The sequence below is a fragment of the Seriola dumerili genome, unplaced genomic scaffold (genome assembly GCF_002260705.1).
Source record: "Seriola dumerili isolate Sdu_G_001 unplaced genomic scaffold, Sdu_1.0 BDQW01000273.1, whole genome shotgun sequence".
Classification (NCBI taxonomy): Eukaryota; Metazoa; Chordata; class Actinopteri; order Carangiformes; family Carangidae; genus Seriola; species Seriola dumerili.
In genome coordinates, this window is record NW_019174528.1 from 2,204,847 (window position 1) to 2,221,551 (window position 16,705).

The 16,705-nt window shown below is 41.1% G+C and overlaps 1 protein-coding gene across 1 annotated transcript; it reads left to right on the top strand.

The window, feature by feature from the left end:
* Nucleotides 1-8,237: 8,237 nt before the first annotated feature.
* LOC111230572 (CTP synthase 1-like) lies at nt 8,238-16,694 on the top strand. The gene is made up of 19 exons (XM_022757353.1): nt 8,238-8,490; nt 9,191-9,375; nt 9,476-9,646; nt 9,734-9,834; nt 9,985-10,101; nt 10,675-10,758; nt 11,472-11,552; nt 11,650-11,801; nt 11,926-12,058; nt 12,674-12,762; nt 12,880-12,974; nt 13,085-13,147; nt 14,752-14,795; nt 14,891-14,987; nt 15,080-15,135; nt 15,226-15,322; nt 15,433-15,577; nt 15,692-15,783; nt 16,406-16,694. Exons 1-18 carry the CDS (start codon nt 8,381-8,383, stop codon nt 15,774-15,776), a joined length of 1,905 nt encoding a protein of 634 aa, XP_022613074.1. The 5' UTR covers nt 8,238-8,380; the 3' UTR covers nt 15,777-15,783; nt 16,406-16,694.
* Nucleotides 16,695-16,705: the final 11 nt, after the last annotated feature.

Here is a 16,705-nt window from a genome sequence, read left to right on the forward strand (position 1 = left end):
CACAAGTGCCTCCAGTTCATCACACTTGTTAGCCAGGGAGTTGACATTTCCCATGGGGATCGATGGTAGAAAAGGCTTATATCTCCATCTCCTAGCCTTTAGCTTAGCCCCGGCTCTGCATCCACGGTACAGCTTCTTCAGCTCAGCCGGTATGGGATGTTTAACTCCATATCTGGTAAACTTTAAAGCCAGGAGTTCTTCCTTTGTGTACATTATTTTCTGGTCTCTGGTTCTGGTCTCAACAGACTCCTCCTCTGAGTCTGGGTCTGACTGAGGCTCAAACGTGGCTGAGTCTCTCTGACGTTTCCTCCTCTAATCATCTTGATACTCTCTTTCACCTGTCCACCTGGAGCAAGCAGGTGGTAATGGGCGGGGTATAAGGCCTGATCCAGATTTCTCAATCAGGAAGTAAGTGTAGATGAGCTTCCAGTCCCATTTTTGATTGCTCCCTGTTTTATGACAGACACAAGTGCATTCATGTTATTTAAGATATTTTTCAACCTCTTTTGGTGATAAAGGATGTGGCCAAAAACACAACATTTGGTGATCACACGATATATATAACTGAAACATCAACTGTAATTCTTCCTGTTATAAAATGATAATAAAATTTACTGGAACTAGTCAACATCATCAAGAATTATAATAATTATAAGCTGGGAGATGATAAAAAATTTTGCTGAAATCACCTTCCAGTAAAAAAAATAAAATAAAAAAAAATCCATCTTTCCATATTTTCCATCTTTATCCTCTAATAGATCAAAGTAACCTCTTTTGCCTTGAGGCAGGAAGTATTGTAAATCCCACTTACCTGACCCAACACTTGTTACTTATCTTGATGTACATAAGACGACGTTCTGCCTGAGCCTGAGGTGATCTGTGGCCATGATGGCTCGGCAGCAGCAGAGGCAGTGGAAGCAGATGCTGGAAGTGACTACATCTGCAGCACAACGCTGAATCCTCATTTTTTGTTGAGAGTCTTTACAGCGCGTCTTTGCAGCGGCGTTGAGCTCTCAGGACCCCCGTACTAAATACACCGTTAGCCCATTAAGTGGCTAATGATGTCATGTAATTAATGTTTCCTCACAGCGCTGCTCACAAGCTCCTCTGTCTGGCGCAGACGTCATCAGATAAAATCAATGAGCGTGCTGATGTTTGCACACAGCGCTGCACTCCGCAGTCTCTTGACAGACTCGTGTATGTGACAAAAATGGTGTAAATCCTCCAGTGAAACCCAGACAAATTCCTTTGGTGCAGGGGATGTTTGCTTTGTTGCGCCTGTAGGGCGGCAGGACAAATGATAGCTTTATCATCCTAAAGCCTCTTTGAACCATACACCTCATTACCAAAGTGTAGTGGCAGTTTAACATTTCAGTGTCACGTCTGACTAAGCGCCCCAGTTACTTTGATGCGAGAGTCATGACGGCAATGTTACTAGGTCAGACAAAATAAGATTTGGGTGTCACGTCCAACCTGTCTGAATTAAATGCTGTCAGAACAACATAAAGACCACAGCAGCAAGGTTAAATATGCACAATGAGAAATTAAACACACGTCTTGTTCACCTTTTAAAGAGCAATCTATAAACTTATATTCAATTATCGTCTCCTTTAATTGTGCAAAGATAATAAAAGACAATAAAATGACCCTTATGATTTAAGACCTGCAAAATGTTTCGCCTTGAGAAAGCATGCAAGCGTACTGAGATAGGTGACATGCAATGCTGACTTTATAGCCGGTGTAAACAGGAAGTAGAATGTCTTCTCTGCAGTTAATTAGTTGTGAAAAAATACTATGAATGAGGAACAGAAAAGACAGTTGTAGCATTAAAATGCAGAATTTAACTCCTCAACGGCTGCTACCAAAGACAACAAGGTCAGTAACACTTATATTCATTATCCATGATGTATTCACCACTGGTAGTCGAGGAAGATGAGACCCGCGGGTGTCTACATCATCGTTTCCAAAGGTCTCCGTTTTTGCCCGTCCAGACTACAACACAACCCCAGAGTCTTCAAACTAAAATGGAGCCAACAGGAATAAACAGCAAAAGACATGCGTTTTAAAACAAAAAGGTAGACGTCTTCATCACTTTCCAACTTATTGGTGTTGTCACTGTTTCCCGTCAGACACCAGTAGCCAAGCACGGAGCACCTTACAACTTAAGAATGTAATAATATCTGGCAGATTTTAAGGGGGAAAAACTAACCCTAAACTGTGCAGATAGTCCATGACAAATTCACCCAAAAATGAATCACAAATTCAAGATGGAGGTCTCCTAAATATGTGCATATTGTTTGAAATACATATCCCTTAAAGTATAATTAATTAAGGCCCTTTTGGGGGTGTGATTTAATTTTTCAAATTAAGAGCTCAAGTGGTAGGGAGAGGTTTTGTGATATACTAAGCATTTCAGTAAAGAGAGAAATATTTTTAAACCATTAAAACACAGTAATTTATAAAAAAAAATAATAATAATGCAAGAAATATATGTGTAATATGTGAATATGAAGCCATGGTAAGTGAGAAAGCTCTTTTATGATATGAGTGAATGACAGTATCTGGTATCAGCCCATTACATGAACAAACCTGCTGTATGTACTGGTCTAAATGAAGGTTGAGAACCAGGAAGGAGACAGTGAACACGAGAGAGAGAGAGAGAGAGAGAGAGAGAGAGAGAGAGAGAGAGAGAAAGGGAGCCATCATCACCATGGTGTAAGACAAAGTAATCTGCCCATCCCCCTTCACAGCTCTACTCCACTCTGCTGTGGGCTCACACTTTCACATGCAAAGGCAGTCCTCAGCACTAAACTGCAAACCCCCACATCATTACTAAAGCTCCAGTAAGACAGATCTAAATTTTTCACGGTGGATGAGTGGGATTAGGCTCACCACGCATGTGAAATGTGATGTATTAGACAGCATGATCAGACTGATCTATGAGTTTGCCAATATAAACTGATACTGGTCAGACTTTTGCTACGAACTGTCATTTTTGCATGTCTGTTTTGTATGGATTAAAGAAACAAGATGCAACATGTTAATTAGTGATCTTTAGAAGTATTGGCAGATGTATTTTTGAGCTTGGGAAAGAGCCAAGCTAACTGTCTCCCCCACTTTGCATCGTTTTGCCAAGACATGGCAACGCTAAACACATTCTGACTTCATCTCTGTGGCAATCTTACAGAGAGATTTACATTGATCCCAAGTGAAAAATGTTAAACTATTCCTTAAAAAAAAAACGAAACTAAAAGATACAGCAGTAGCTCCCCCTAAAACTACAAACATTAGTTTTTACATTTTCATTTATGTTCTGGTTAAGAAAAAAGGAACATTGATTTAGTGAGCTTTGGAGTTGTAGGTATGTTTAAGTTTCCACTTTTCACCAAAGCTATTTCACCCTGCTTCCAGTCTTTATGCTAAGCTAGGCTAACAACGTTCCCAGTTGGAAATTTCAACTGGAGAGCCCCCAGAAGTCCGAAGAACCTCATCAACCATGACCTCAAAATCCAAGATGGCTGCTCCACGCATCAACAGAAATGAAAACTGCACCAGCATAATGATTATTAATTCTTCTGTCATAATTGTGTCTCATTAAATCAGTCGTACACACTGTACTGTCTAACTTCTATTTGTGGACATGTTGCTGCAGGATTGTGATGCGCAAAATACCAGCTGATGCATTGTTATGAACTGGTAATGCTAACATGCTAACACCAACAAAAACAAGCAAGAAACAACAAGAAGCTTTCGATTTATTCTACTGGAACTTGAGTGCGAGATCCGACCCCCAAAGTCCTCTAATCTCGCTCTCAGAATGAAAGAAAATTATCAGGTTTAATTTTTTCCTTTAAAGAGCTACTTATCCACTAAAATCCCTGCAATACCGTGGCTGTCATTGTGGCCTTTCAATTTCAGTCTCTCATTGTGGTTAAAACACTGTTGGCAGGATGACATCATATGTTCCAAATCGCTGTTGGAAAAAAAACAACAACACTGTGGTTAAAGTTTGGTTTGGTTTAGGTTCAAAAACAATTTAGTTAGGTCGAAGGAAATATCATGGTGTGGGTTAAAATAACTACTTTGTTAAGGTTAAAAGAAATCAATGTCGACTGTTGGTAGAAAACAGTAAGAAAACAGTGGTGTCCCATGGCAAAGTCTGAAATTTTATTGACCTGTCCAACAACCCCGGCCTCCTCCCTACGTGTACTTTGTGGCTTTAAAATAACGTCACACTACTTCCCTCTCTGCTCCTGCCGCACTTTCTCATAACATAAACAAATGTCATTTTGGGCACCTGCTGAAATGGTGTTTTTCTTGGGATGACGGTCTTGGTTGTGAGCATGGTCAGTAAAAATGTGTTAGAATCTGTACCAGTGCTCAGTAACTGTATATTTGTCCGTTCTTCCACCCATCCATCCTCTGCTTTCTCTTATTGACAAGACAGCAACCAACCCTCCCTTGGTGACGTAACAATATGAAAACTAGAAGGGCACTCAGAGAGCACAGACCTCCGCCAAGGCCACTGTCAAACGACATACACCAGACTTCAGAGAAAAAATATTAAAATTTATAATAAACAATCTGGATCTGCCCCCAAAAATGTATGAGTTCTTAGCCAAGATGACAACTGATGTAGCAGCAGCTGAATGACAAACATGGTTTACCATTTGTCCTACATATAGTCTGTTCGTGCCCGAACACACCTACACTCTAAACAACCAACAAAATAAGGAGCTTTACTTTCTTTGCCCATGAGGATTAATTCCAAAGAAAGACAGCAGTTAATGCGTCGAACCATGTGACAATGGGTGAATTGACTAGTTAGTATATCATACTCTTTTTCCACCAACTTTAGCAGGTATAAGCAGCTTTTTTAAACACGGCAACTGCGGGGAGCGATGTCATCACATGCACTTCCAGAGCACACATACAGACGCAGTGGAAAGAGAGTGAGCTGCTAGCCGCTGTGCAAACTGGTAAAACTCAGGGGTTGGTGCTTCTGTAAAAGTGACGGAGCCTCCATGTGATGTGCTTCAATCGGTGATTGTGTGTTTTTAAAACTTATTTCGGGGCTACAGATTCAGTCTCGGAGGAAAGTGTAGCCGCAATGTTTCTGGTTTAGCAGCACCGTGCTGAACAAGTGACAGGTCTACAGTGTGTGTGCTCATTACAGATGTTACAGCAGGAAAAGGGTGTTTTTTTTAAACATTTTTGACCAGTGTAAAGGGGCTTTAGTCACAAATAGACAGAGGTAAATGTCAAGGACTACTACTTTCTGTTGGTGATAAATGACGACTGTATGCCGTGTATATTATTGTTTCACTTTGGACAGCACGACCCTGGGCTCCTGTGTACGGTTTTATGCTAAGCTAGGCTAAATGCATCCTAACTCTATACATTTAAACAAGAGTGTTTTCTTTACTCCAGTTAAGAAAACAAAGAAGCATATTTCCCAAAATGTTGAACTATTTCTTTACACATGTAGAATAAAGCAGAGTCCAGCAGCGTTGAACATTAGCAGACCACAGGTTGCACCAGCAGCGAATGCAAACCGCATGTAAGAGTATATGTTTCCATAAGATGAAGGCAGCGCGGAGAGTTTCATCTCAGGCTGACCTGCCTCTCTGCCTGCTGCTTCTGTTACATCTCTAATAGGAGGAAATGGCTTGTGGTGAGGAGAGGATCCAGCCCTTCTGTGGGAGTTTAATTCAATCACAGCTCCGGTCAAAAATGAATTAAAACTCTCATTAAGCCCCCCTCCTGTGTTCCAGAGACTAAGCCGGCTGCTAAGGCTCACAAGTAGAAATTTGGGTGTTTCACGGAGGCATCAATCATCTCTGCAGTTATCCGTCTGTGAGTCAGCCATCAGTCACTAACTCCATCATTTTGTTATTTTAATTTGCAGTGCTAGCGCTCACCCACACAGTGAACCCAATGAGACCAGTTGCAGATGATCCAAACAGTGGGCTCCGCGGATGCCTTGTTGTTTAATCTGAACGAGTCACAGTTTGACAAAATTGAGAGCGCAGCGCTCCCTGCCTGGACTTCATATCTCACTGAACACAATGAGGATAATACACTGAGATCCACATCACAGGACCATTGACCTTTCCACAGTATACTATAACTAACCACTTTGGACCGTGGCCATTTATTATATGGAGCAGAGCAGCAGAATGTGTTGTTTTGTGCCAGGGAGGGAAGGAGGAACTTGTGTGTTGTAAACCCACAAAAAAAACAACATTTCTTTGCCTCCAGCCTCTGTTTCAGGGCCAATTCAGTCTCCCTTTGTTGCTTCTGAGCAGCAGCTTCCATTATCACTAGAGTCACACTGGTACATTGTTCCATCCATTATCAGGACACAATGGCTGTGACACTGGCATTTAACCTTATTCTATTCTTGGACTCATAATAACATATTCTAGTTATTTTTTATTGTTTTCCTTAGAAAAAGAAAGGTGTGAACACATTCATTTTCCTCACAGATAAGCTTTCCAAGACTTATGACTCAAGACATTTTGATCCACTGCCACTTGGAAACAAGAAAAGAATGATGCATTGATCTTTAAGTAAAAATAATCTACCCTACAATCTGTAAAGCTAAACCAAACATGGAGTCTTCTTTATCGGCTGTCTAAAGGCCTTTATACATGAAGAAAATGCTACTTTCCCCTCTTCTGTTGCTCAACACCAGCCCTCAAACGTGAAACATGAGCTCCCCCTGCTGATTTAAAAATGGAAAGTGTGCTGCCTTCAGGTGCTCATGATAATAAAACAGGGAAAAGTAATGTAAGGAATTTGCTGATGACATAGATGCATGTAATAAGTGGTGGAAAGTAACTAAGTATATGTATTAAAGTACTGTAGCTTGGTAGTTTTGAAGTGCTTGTAATTAACTTACATTATCAAATACTGTACAGGCATTTAAACAGTTTTATTTATATGATCTTACTAATCATATAAATACTAGTCATATAAATAATAATATATCACTCTGAAAGTAGCCGTTCTAATGAGTACTTATACTTTTGATACCTCGACATTTCGCTGCTTAATACTTTACCTTACTGAATCCATTTTATATTACGATGTACTTTTATTCCACTATAATACACTAAAAAGCAAATACTGTGTCAGTTGACCAGATTTCAAAAGACATATATTATATATATAGCTTGTATCACTTGTGTATATATTTTGTTAGTTAAATCTTTTCCATTACTAGGATACTTGAATAATATGAATTTGTAATTTTTCTTATTTCAAACTTTGTGCTGACTTAAATTATTCTGATGTTAAAGAAACACATCTTCAAATATTTAGCCACAACTTTATTTATAGTGTTATAAAGACATGTTTCATATATACAAAATCAGTGCATAATACAAGATAATACCGTTAATTTTATCTTTTAGATGCTAAATAGGTTTCTGCTTTAATGACGGCACGCTACTTCAAAATATCAATAAAAACTAACAAAAAAAGGATCACGAGGATCATTTTATTTGTGGTTCTCACTGAGAGCAACCAAAATATGCAAAAATCTTTAAATACCTCCTGACAACTCGAAAATGTCAATACTTCAAGTGATGAACTCGACAATGTTCGTTGGTAAATGTCCGAGGCGTTCTGAAGGTAGCACAACGTTGTAAGTGTGTAATGAATGATGTACTGCAGCCCCGAGTCGTGGTCCATACACGTGTAGAGCAAATTTGAGGATAGATGGGTTTGTAGGAAAGCACAGTAGCAAAAGCTGTTGCTGCTTGGGTCGAAATTTTGTCTCTGACTAAAGATCTTGTGAATTGTTTTTCGTCGTTTACGATTTGTTTTGAAGGGGAGCTCTGGCCGAAGAATATTTTGGTGAGTTGAAATTTGATGCTGTGGAAAGAGAGGCTGTAGACTAGTTAGCAAAAACCGTGGAGTTACAAGCTTGACACAATAAGTAAGTTGGACTTCCGGTTTAAAATCAAAATTAAATTGAAATGAAAATACACTGAGCTGGAGCGTAGCAGTATAATGATTCATAATAACGACAATAGTTCAGACGATTATATTCCAAACGATCGTTTTTAACTATGTCGGTTTTCATATAAAAGTTAATAAATAGCTACATATGCTTTTATTTTGAATTCGATGTTGGCTACTTCTGTCGCTAGCTAGTTTGCTAGCTTGATGCATTTCTTAGAAATGGAGAGCATGTTAGCTACCCTTCTCTATTTAAAGACAGCTTCAGTTAGCAGTGGCAGTTTGTAAAGCAACTTTAAAATCCGTCCGTTTACCACTGCATATCTCAAACGATGATATGGTTTTACATGTCTGAGAGTAACTGCCGCGCATTGATATCACAGCTAACAGTTAGCCTAAAGCTAAATGCGCTATGTTGTCTTTGACTTCGATGACGACGGCAATTTGGACGGGCGGTGCGCTCACTTGTCGTATTCTCGCCAAACGGAAGTGGGGATTTCCCACCCGCGCGGCCTGTACCGCGTGAGTTACCGAGCGCTTCAAATGTGCCATGCTCTGTACAGTGTTGTGTTGTGGGAGGAATGAGAACCTTTGTTTCATCTTAGCAAATACTTCTTAAATTTGGCGACCATCGAGTTTTTGTCGCGTTAATTAACCAGTGGTTTTAGACGGTAATCATTTATTGTGTAATTGGCTTAGTTACCTTGGCAACAACAACTCGTTTTCACGTCGTAGAACAACGACATGGAGGTTTAGCCGTTGTTTGTTTAGTTAAACAGCAAAATTGTCTCTATAAATGTTCTCTTCCCCCTCCAAATAATTCCTGTCAAACAGCCAAAAACATATTAGTTAAAAAGTCATACAAATTGAAGTATTATATTTTATTCAAAAGTACATTTTCTTTACATACATCCTAAATTCAATATGCCCCCACAGTAAAATGTAATTTAGTACAATACCTCTACCAAAGATAACATACTTATTTGTCAACACAATGTTTTCCTAAAAGTGAACTTAGATCCACTAAATGTACCTTCAGTTCTTTCAGGCAGTAATGATCTACCTCCAAACATCTTACATGATTTTTATTCTTTGAACATGTATAGATCACGTTTTTTTTTTTTAAATCACAAATAAATAAAAAGAAAAGTTAAGTTTCCCAAAGCACAATACACTGTGAATTCTGGCTTTTTGCATGAACTGTTTGATTTTAATCATTCAGAGCACATCAGAGCACAATGATGAAGTACATCCTGGTAACCGGAGGAGTCATCTCAGGCATCGGCAAAGGCATCATTGCGAGCAGTGTGGGCACAATCCTGAAGTCGTGCGGCTTACATGTCACTGCCATCAAGATCGACCCTTACATCAACATAGATGCAGGCACATTTTCACCCTATGAGCATGGTAGGTGAGAGGGAAGGGTCAGTCTTATTTGACACATTCATAATTAAAGGGGCCACGTGTTAAGTATGTAGTCTGATTGTGTCATTCTGTCTCTGTCCAGGTGAAGTGTTCGTGCTGGACGATGGGGGTGAGGTAGACTTGGATCTGGGGAATTACGAACGCTTCCTTGACATCCGGCTGACCAAAGACAACAACCTGACCACGGGCAAGATCTACCAGTCTGTCATCAACAAGGAGAGGAGGGGAGACTACCTGGGCAAAACAGTGCAGGGTAAACAACTGCTGTTTAAGCTCTAAAGAGCGTGATACGTTCAAGAGAAATGGTTAACTAAGAATAATGTTGTTTCTTTCATTCTAGTGGTGCCACACATCACAGATGCCATCCAGGAATGGGTTGTGAAACAGGCCGCTGTACCAGTCGATGACGATGACGTAGAGCCTCAAGTTTGTGTAATAGAAGTAAGCTGTGCAGTTCATTTTATCATATCAGAAGGGTTCAGATTTTACGTTCTATTGTCCAGGGTTATTTCCTCTTTGAAGGTTCCGCCGAAGCTGAAGCTGCTAACATTGTCGCTGATAACATCTGTGTGTGTGTATGTGTGTTTGCAGTTAGGCGGCACTGTGGGAGACATAGAGAGTATGCCTTTCATCGAGGCCTTCAGGCAGTTCCAGTTCAAAGTGAAGAGGGAGAACTTCTGCAACATTCACGTCAGTCTGATACCACAGGTAAGAGAGAAACACCTTCAGGCCGATCAGGTTTTACATGAGGGCAAACATGTCGGCCGCTGTTGGAGAACAACTGACTGTAAATGCAGCCGAATGTGTAATAAACGTATGTCTTCATTTATCCAGAGGATGTATATATGTGATAACAATATATTCCTCTATAATTAGCATATATGGCAGCATCACTCTTTACTCTTTAATTAAAGTAATCATTAGTATTAGTAATCCCTTAGAGCTCTAGTAGCCTGACAACGTGACGTTATCATGACAGTTGCTAAAAGGTGATTAAAACACTTCAGTGGGAGGAAGGAAGAAGACAACTTGTTGTTAGGATGAAACAGGAAGTAGCTGCTGTAAATGTTGAAACAAAATTCTTTTGATAAACTGTCGTGGATATCTGCAAATGCATTGTGGGTTTTGTTAGTTTCTTGTGTTTTTGTCTACTTGTGTTACACGTTATGTGTCACAGATGCACAGACAGAAGATTAGCAAGCAGGTTCTTTACAGCCAGTTTAATGTATATGTTGTCTCCGTTGTTGTTGTTGTTGTTGTTGTTGTTGTTGTTGTGTCCAGCCCAGTGCAACAGGAGAGCAGAAGACCAAACCAACACAGAACAGCGTCAGAGAGCTGAGAGGACTGGGTCTGTCCCCTGACCTGGTGAGTCATGAATCACTTGCGTAAGAATGTTTAAATATAAAACATAATGTTTCAACATCATGGAATTTAGAGCGCTACACTCCAGATGTGGAAGCTCATTTTCTGTGGTCGGCCTGATTGTTACACCCAGAACAGACTGATACCTTTTTTCTTTTTTTTTTAAAAAGCCTGAATTTAATAAAGGGTGTGAAATGCTCTTGAGGCCACGTGACCTAAATCACAGTGACATCTTGAGGCAGCGAGGTCCGAGTGACACTCAGCAGTGTTGTCATGACGGCAATGTTCTGCTGAAACCTTTCACTCGGAGAGAATAGACTGTGGCCATGAAGGAACAATGCAGAGGGACACTGTGCCATTCATTTTATATTAGCGGCAGTAATGAAAACATTCTCCTCACACAACATCACCAGCCTCTAACTTTTGATACACAACATAATAATACTTTTTTTAATAGCTTACTCTGAGAAATATGAACAAGTTTTCCTCAATAAAATGTTTCCCTCTCTTACCCGGGGCCTCCTCCCCTGATGGCTGTGTTTTGCTCAGGTTTAGTTAGAGTCCTGCGGACTCATGCTCTTAGGAACCTTAAGTTGAGATTTGTTTTGTGTTTTTTTGTGGGAAAGGAAGCCCGTCGAAACATCTCAAAGATGAGAGAGAAAAGGGAGTTTGTCAATCATTTGATCGTTAAATTTCCTTCTCATCTTCGCCAACAGATCATGTGTCGCTGTTCCACCGCTCTGGAAAACTCTGTTAAAGAAAAGATCTCGATGTTCTGCCACGTAGAACCTGAACAGGTACATCGCCGCTGACGCTAACACACTCTGATCGTTTCGCTTCGATGAGCCGCGACTCGCTCGGCAGTTCTCAACTCACTGACCCGTCTCGTTCCAGGTCATCTGCGTGCAGGACGTGTCGTCCATCTACAGAGTGCCGCTACTGCTGGAGGACCAGGGTGTGGTGAGCTACCTGAGCAGGAGGCTGAATATGCCCATCGAGGCCCGACCCAGGAAGATGCTGACTAAATGGAAGGAGATGTCCGACAGGTGAGTCAAAGATGAAGATGGCTGAAAACAAACTGCCCCTGCTGTTCTCTTCTGTCCTGCGTGGTTTGATGGTTTTACAGGTCTTGTTTGAAATGGTATACTAACGCACATGTGTTCCTCGCAGGTCGGACAGACTGCTGGAGCACTGCTCTATAGCGCTGGTGGGGAAGTACACCAAGTTCTCAGACTCTTACGCTTCTGTCATCAAGGCACTGGAGCACTCAGCCCTGGCCATTAGTCACAAACTGGAGGTTAAGGTACGTACACGGTGGTCCTGTTCAGACCTGGTACTAACATCAGTCTCGGGTGATCTGTTCACAAGTGGACAGCTCTAAGTTCAGGTGTGGAAGAACCCCTACTCCTTTGCCACAGTCTGATCAGTCCCACCACAGGTTCCGAAAATATTTAACTATTTATAAAAGCTAAAACCTAATTTTATCATAGAGCCGTGAACAACAGCTCCCCCCCTCTCTCGTCGTCTCACGCTGGACACATTTTTGGACAAGGTCCCTTTAGCACCACCCTTTAGCTGCACTTCTCCAGGTTATGAACTAAACACAGTGGCACCAATATCCTCTACTGAACATCCCCCACCAGCCTGAGACAACGATTGACCTGGAGCCACATGAGTGTAGAGCCGACCCATCTTTGAAGAAGCCCCATAGGCAGATATGTATGTGTCCACATATGATTGGCTGTTTTGAATTTTCTTCCACCCGCTATATAAGTCACTCAGTGCATCACAGTGACTACACATCATCTGATTAAAGAGGGACAGGTACAAGCAGGAACCGTGAGATGGAAAAACTTTTTTTTTTTATCTTTGACTCTTTAGACCTGCAACCTAAAGCTTATACGTCTCCTCTCCTCAGTACATAGACTCAGCTCATTTGGAGCCAAGCACCCTGCAGGAGGAACCGGTGAAATACCACGAGGCCTGGCAGAAACTCTGCAGTGCTGAGTGAGTCCAGAGGTTTCATTTCTGGAAGTAATAACAACCTGGACTTCAGATTTTTTAAGTTTCATTAACAGCTTTTTTTTTTTTTTTTTTTTTTTTTTCCTTCTCTTCTCTCCTCAGTGGAATCCTTGTTCCAGGAGGTTTCGGTGTCCGAGGAACTGAAGGAAAGATTCACGCCATCAACTGGGCGAGGAAACAGAAAAAACCTTTCCTAGGTACGGGAGAGCTGCCGTGACACTGCAGGATCACACTGTTTTTAACATTATCTTGACTTTCTGTGCAATGCACTTGAGAAAACCACATCTTTGCTGCGTCGTTCCTGCAGGTGTGTGTCTTGGAATGCAGTTGGCTGTGTGCGAATTTGCCAGAAACATGCTTGGCTGGAAAGGTAAGTCCTCACGTGCAGCAACACAATGGGGGAGTATTGTTAGTGTAGTAATAGTTAAAGAAAAGCTCTTTACAGAAAAGGTAAAATCTGAAGATTTGTTGGTTAGAGGGCTGAAATAAAGTCTGTGGTTAACACAAGCTCTAGAGATTTTCATGTTTTATTCCACAACATTAAATACGTCTTTCTTTAATCTTTTACGTCTCTTTAAAAAAAGGCCGGTTTCTAACAAGCAGCTAAATGAGACTGCAGAGGTCATCGGGGGTTAGCATATTAAAAAAGTCTGAAAGCCCCAGTGTGATTTTGGACTGTAAGAAAGAAACTCTGTGAAATCTTTGTTCATCCGTCCAACAGTGGTCACAGATTGTACTAAGAGACACATCTACTGACAGATTGAAGGCTCCCTGTGCCAGATGCAGAAAAACAGCCTCGTAACATAACCAAGCCTCCTCCATGTTTCACAGTGGGGGTGGTGTTCTTTTATCTGAAAGCTTCTTTCTTTTTTCTTTTTTTAATTCTGTGAACACAGAGCTGATGTGACTTAGTGAAAAGCTTTCCTTTGTTTCATCTGTCCAACGCGCAGTCTCCCAGAAGCATTGTTGTCTTGTCAACATGCTTTTTAGCAAACTCCATTGGGCTTCTTTGTTTTATTTCTCTTTCTAAAGTGGGTTCTTTCTGCATCGTCCTCCGTAGAGCTCACTGTTATTCAGAAACACTTGCACCTTGATCTTAGAGGTCAGCTTGATTTTTGTCTTTTTTTTTCCACCATTTGAACTTTCCTTCTGTTCAGTCTTGTCAGTTTTCCTCTTGTGCCCACATCGTTGGCTACAGTCCCACGGTCCTGAAACTCCTTAATAAGATTAGCAGCTGTTGTCACAAGCTGCGCATCACGCTGTGTGGAGACGGTCTTGTAGCTTTTTCCTCAGACAACTCTCCTCTTTTCTGTCTCTTGATCAGTGTGAAGCAGCATCAAACAATCCACTGGTCCGGCTGACCACTTCTCACGGGTACCAATGATCATGTCTTTGTAGAATAAGCAAGAGTTCAGCTGCTTTTCACAGCTTCAGCTTCTTTGTTTTACTCAGTGGAAAACCAAAGACATGCAGATATTCAGAGAGACAGATAAAGAACTTCAGTTGACCATTTCTGTAAAGTTTGTTTGTTTGTTTTCCCCCCATTTTACAAAGGCTACGATGCACTGGGCCCTGTGACTTAGATCTTACTGGAGATGTCACAGCTTGACATGTAATGAACCTGTAAAAAATTGTTAATAACACAGTTTATAAGGGCCTTAACATGATGCGACAGGATGCGTTCAGGCACAATCACTGTAGCGTGACGGTATGAAAGTACACTCAGGTCATGTTTACTCACATATTGCAAGTGAAATGTGAGCCGTGGTGCAGCCTGTATGGACAGCTGGAATGATGATAATAGAAGCTTATTTGCTCTGTCAGACGAGCAAGATGGACGACCGAAAAAGCTCCTCTGTGAACACACACAGTGAATTCACACATGTAGGTGCTCAAGAGAAAGAGTGGAAGCAGTGGCTAGTGAATAAACTCTAACATAACTAACTGCACGTCCTTTCCCTGTTTTGCACTTAGATGCCAACTCAACAGAATTTGATCCGGAATCAAAGCATCCTGTGGTGAGTTCTTTTTTAAATTCAGAAACCATCTAGTTGTAATTTGACCTGGAAAAAAAAGGTGAATTTACTGACGAGTCAAACTGTAATCTTTGCAGGTGATCGATATGCCAGAACACAACCCTGGGCAAATGGGTGGCACAATGAGGTTAGGGAAGAGACGGACCATATTCAAGAGTAACACCAGTGTATTGCGTAAGAAAAACTTTTAATTCTCTTTAAACCAACCCAGTCTTTGATGTGTTTGTTGCGTCAGCACGGTGCTTTAGACCTGTTCTGTTTTCCAGGCAAACTTTATGGAGACGCAGAGTATGTGGATGAAAGGCACAGACATCGCTTTGAGGTATGTTGACCGGTCAGTTCATCAGCAGCATCAGAAACATTGTTTACAGTGGAGTCAGCGTTTCAATTTTATTTTTCATTTCTTGTGCAGGTCAATCCTGAGCTAACGAGTCACTTTGAAGACCAGGGCTTCCGCTTTGTGGGTCAAGATGTGGAAGGGGAAAGAATGGAGGTCATAGAACTGGACGGTATGGAAAATGAAACACTGATTTGTTTGTTATTGTGGATAATAATGTTAACAGTCAGGACTTTTTTAAACAACAACCATCTACATTCACATGTCATTCTCTATTTCCAGATCATCCATACTTCGTTGGAGTTCAGTACCACCCAGAGTTCACCTCGCGTCCCATAAAGCCATCGCCCCCCTACCTTGGTTTACTGCTGGCCGCTGCCGGGAAGCTGCAGGGCTACTTACAGAAGGGCTGCCGTCTGTCTCCACGGTAAACATGCACCATCAATTCTCCACTCGTATAAACGCTACCAGTATGCAGACCTTTCTTTTTTCTTTTCTTCCTTGAATGCACTTTAATGGCTGCATCTTGTGTTTGACACAGGGACACATACAGCGATCGGAGCGGCAGCAGCACCCCAGACTCCGAGATATCAGAGCTCAAATTGCCTTCTATCTCGAATGAATGACTTGGAGGTACAGAAGACTCAAGTTCGGAGTGCAAATTATACAAAGACACACTGGGAGGGGGGGGGTCAACTTTTTCTTGAGGGTGAAAAAGGAACCCAGTGCAGTGCAGGGTCACGCTCCAGTGACCTGAAGTGTTACAGGCCTCGCAGCATCTTTTCTGTTTAAATCTGTCAAGTAAATGTAGTGGAGTAGAAAAAATATTTCCCTCTGAAATGCAGGAGTGTTGGTATAAAGTAGAATAAAATGGAAATACCTTAAAATTGTACTTTAGTATAATTACTCAGCCTCCAGCTTTTTTTTTTTTTTTTTTTATATAAAAATGTTCAACTACACAATGTGATAAAACTCCTGAATTCCTGAGTGAAAACAAGGTGACTATTATAGAAGCCAATATCAAAAAGGTAAAAGACTAAACCTCCACAAAGACTATTTACATGAAATAAACTGTACTGATATCAAACTATATCTCAACCAATCCTTTGTCTCATTGCTCATGACTGAGCATCAGTGTTTGCCAACATGAGATCATGACACTTTATATTTAATGAAATGAAGTGCTAACAGTTAAGCTAACATTAGTCCTCTACAAACTTGTCAGTAAAACTAAAGTCTAACTTCTTTGTTGCAGACAAATCTGGACTTGTTGGGAAGTGGACTACGGCAGGTTTCCTTGTCACTGCAGCACTGACTCCAGGCAGCTGTGAGGCAAGTGTTCAGGGTTTCCCGGCCTGAAATGTGTTGCCTTCACACAAGCTGAATCTGGCTACAGTGAGACTCAGGAATTGACATTGGATGGCATTTTTTTGTCATATGCAGATCCTATACCACTATCAGACCCACCCCCTCCCCCCCACAGCTGTACTATTGTGGCCTTATTGTAATTAGATACCGTTATATGGAGTGACAACCATTTGCAGCTTCTTTCAAA

Excerpts from the sequence above, each read along its gene's own strand:
- LOC111230572 (XM_022757353.1), top strand. The coding sequence starts at position 8,381 with ATGTTGTCTTTGACTTCGATGACGACGGCAATTTGGACGGGCGGTGCG. Across the intron at positions 10,759-11,471 it reads TGGGTCTGTCCCCTGACCTG|ATCATGTGTCGCTGTTCCAC; the intron begins GTGAGTCATGAA and ends CTTCGCCAACAG. Across the intron at positions 13,148-14,751 it reads AAACATGCTTGGCTGGAAAG|ATGCCAACTCAACAGAATTT; the intron begins GTAAGTCCTCAC and ends TTTTGCACTTAG.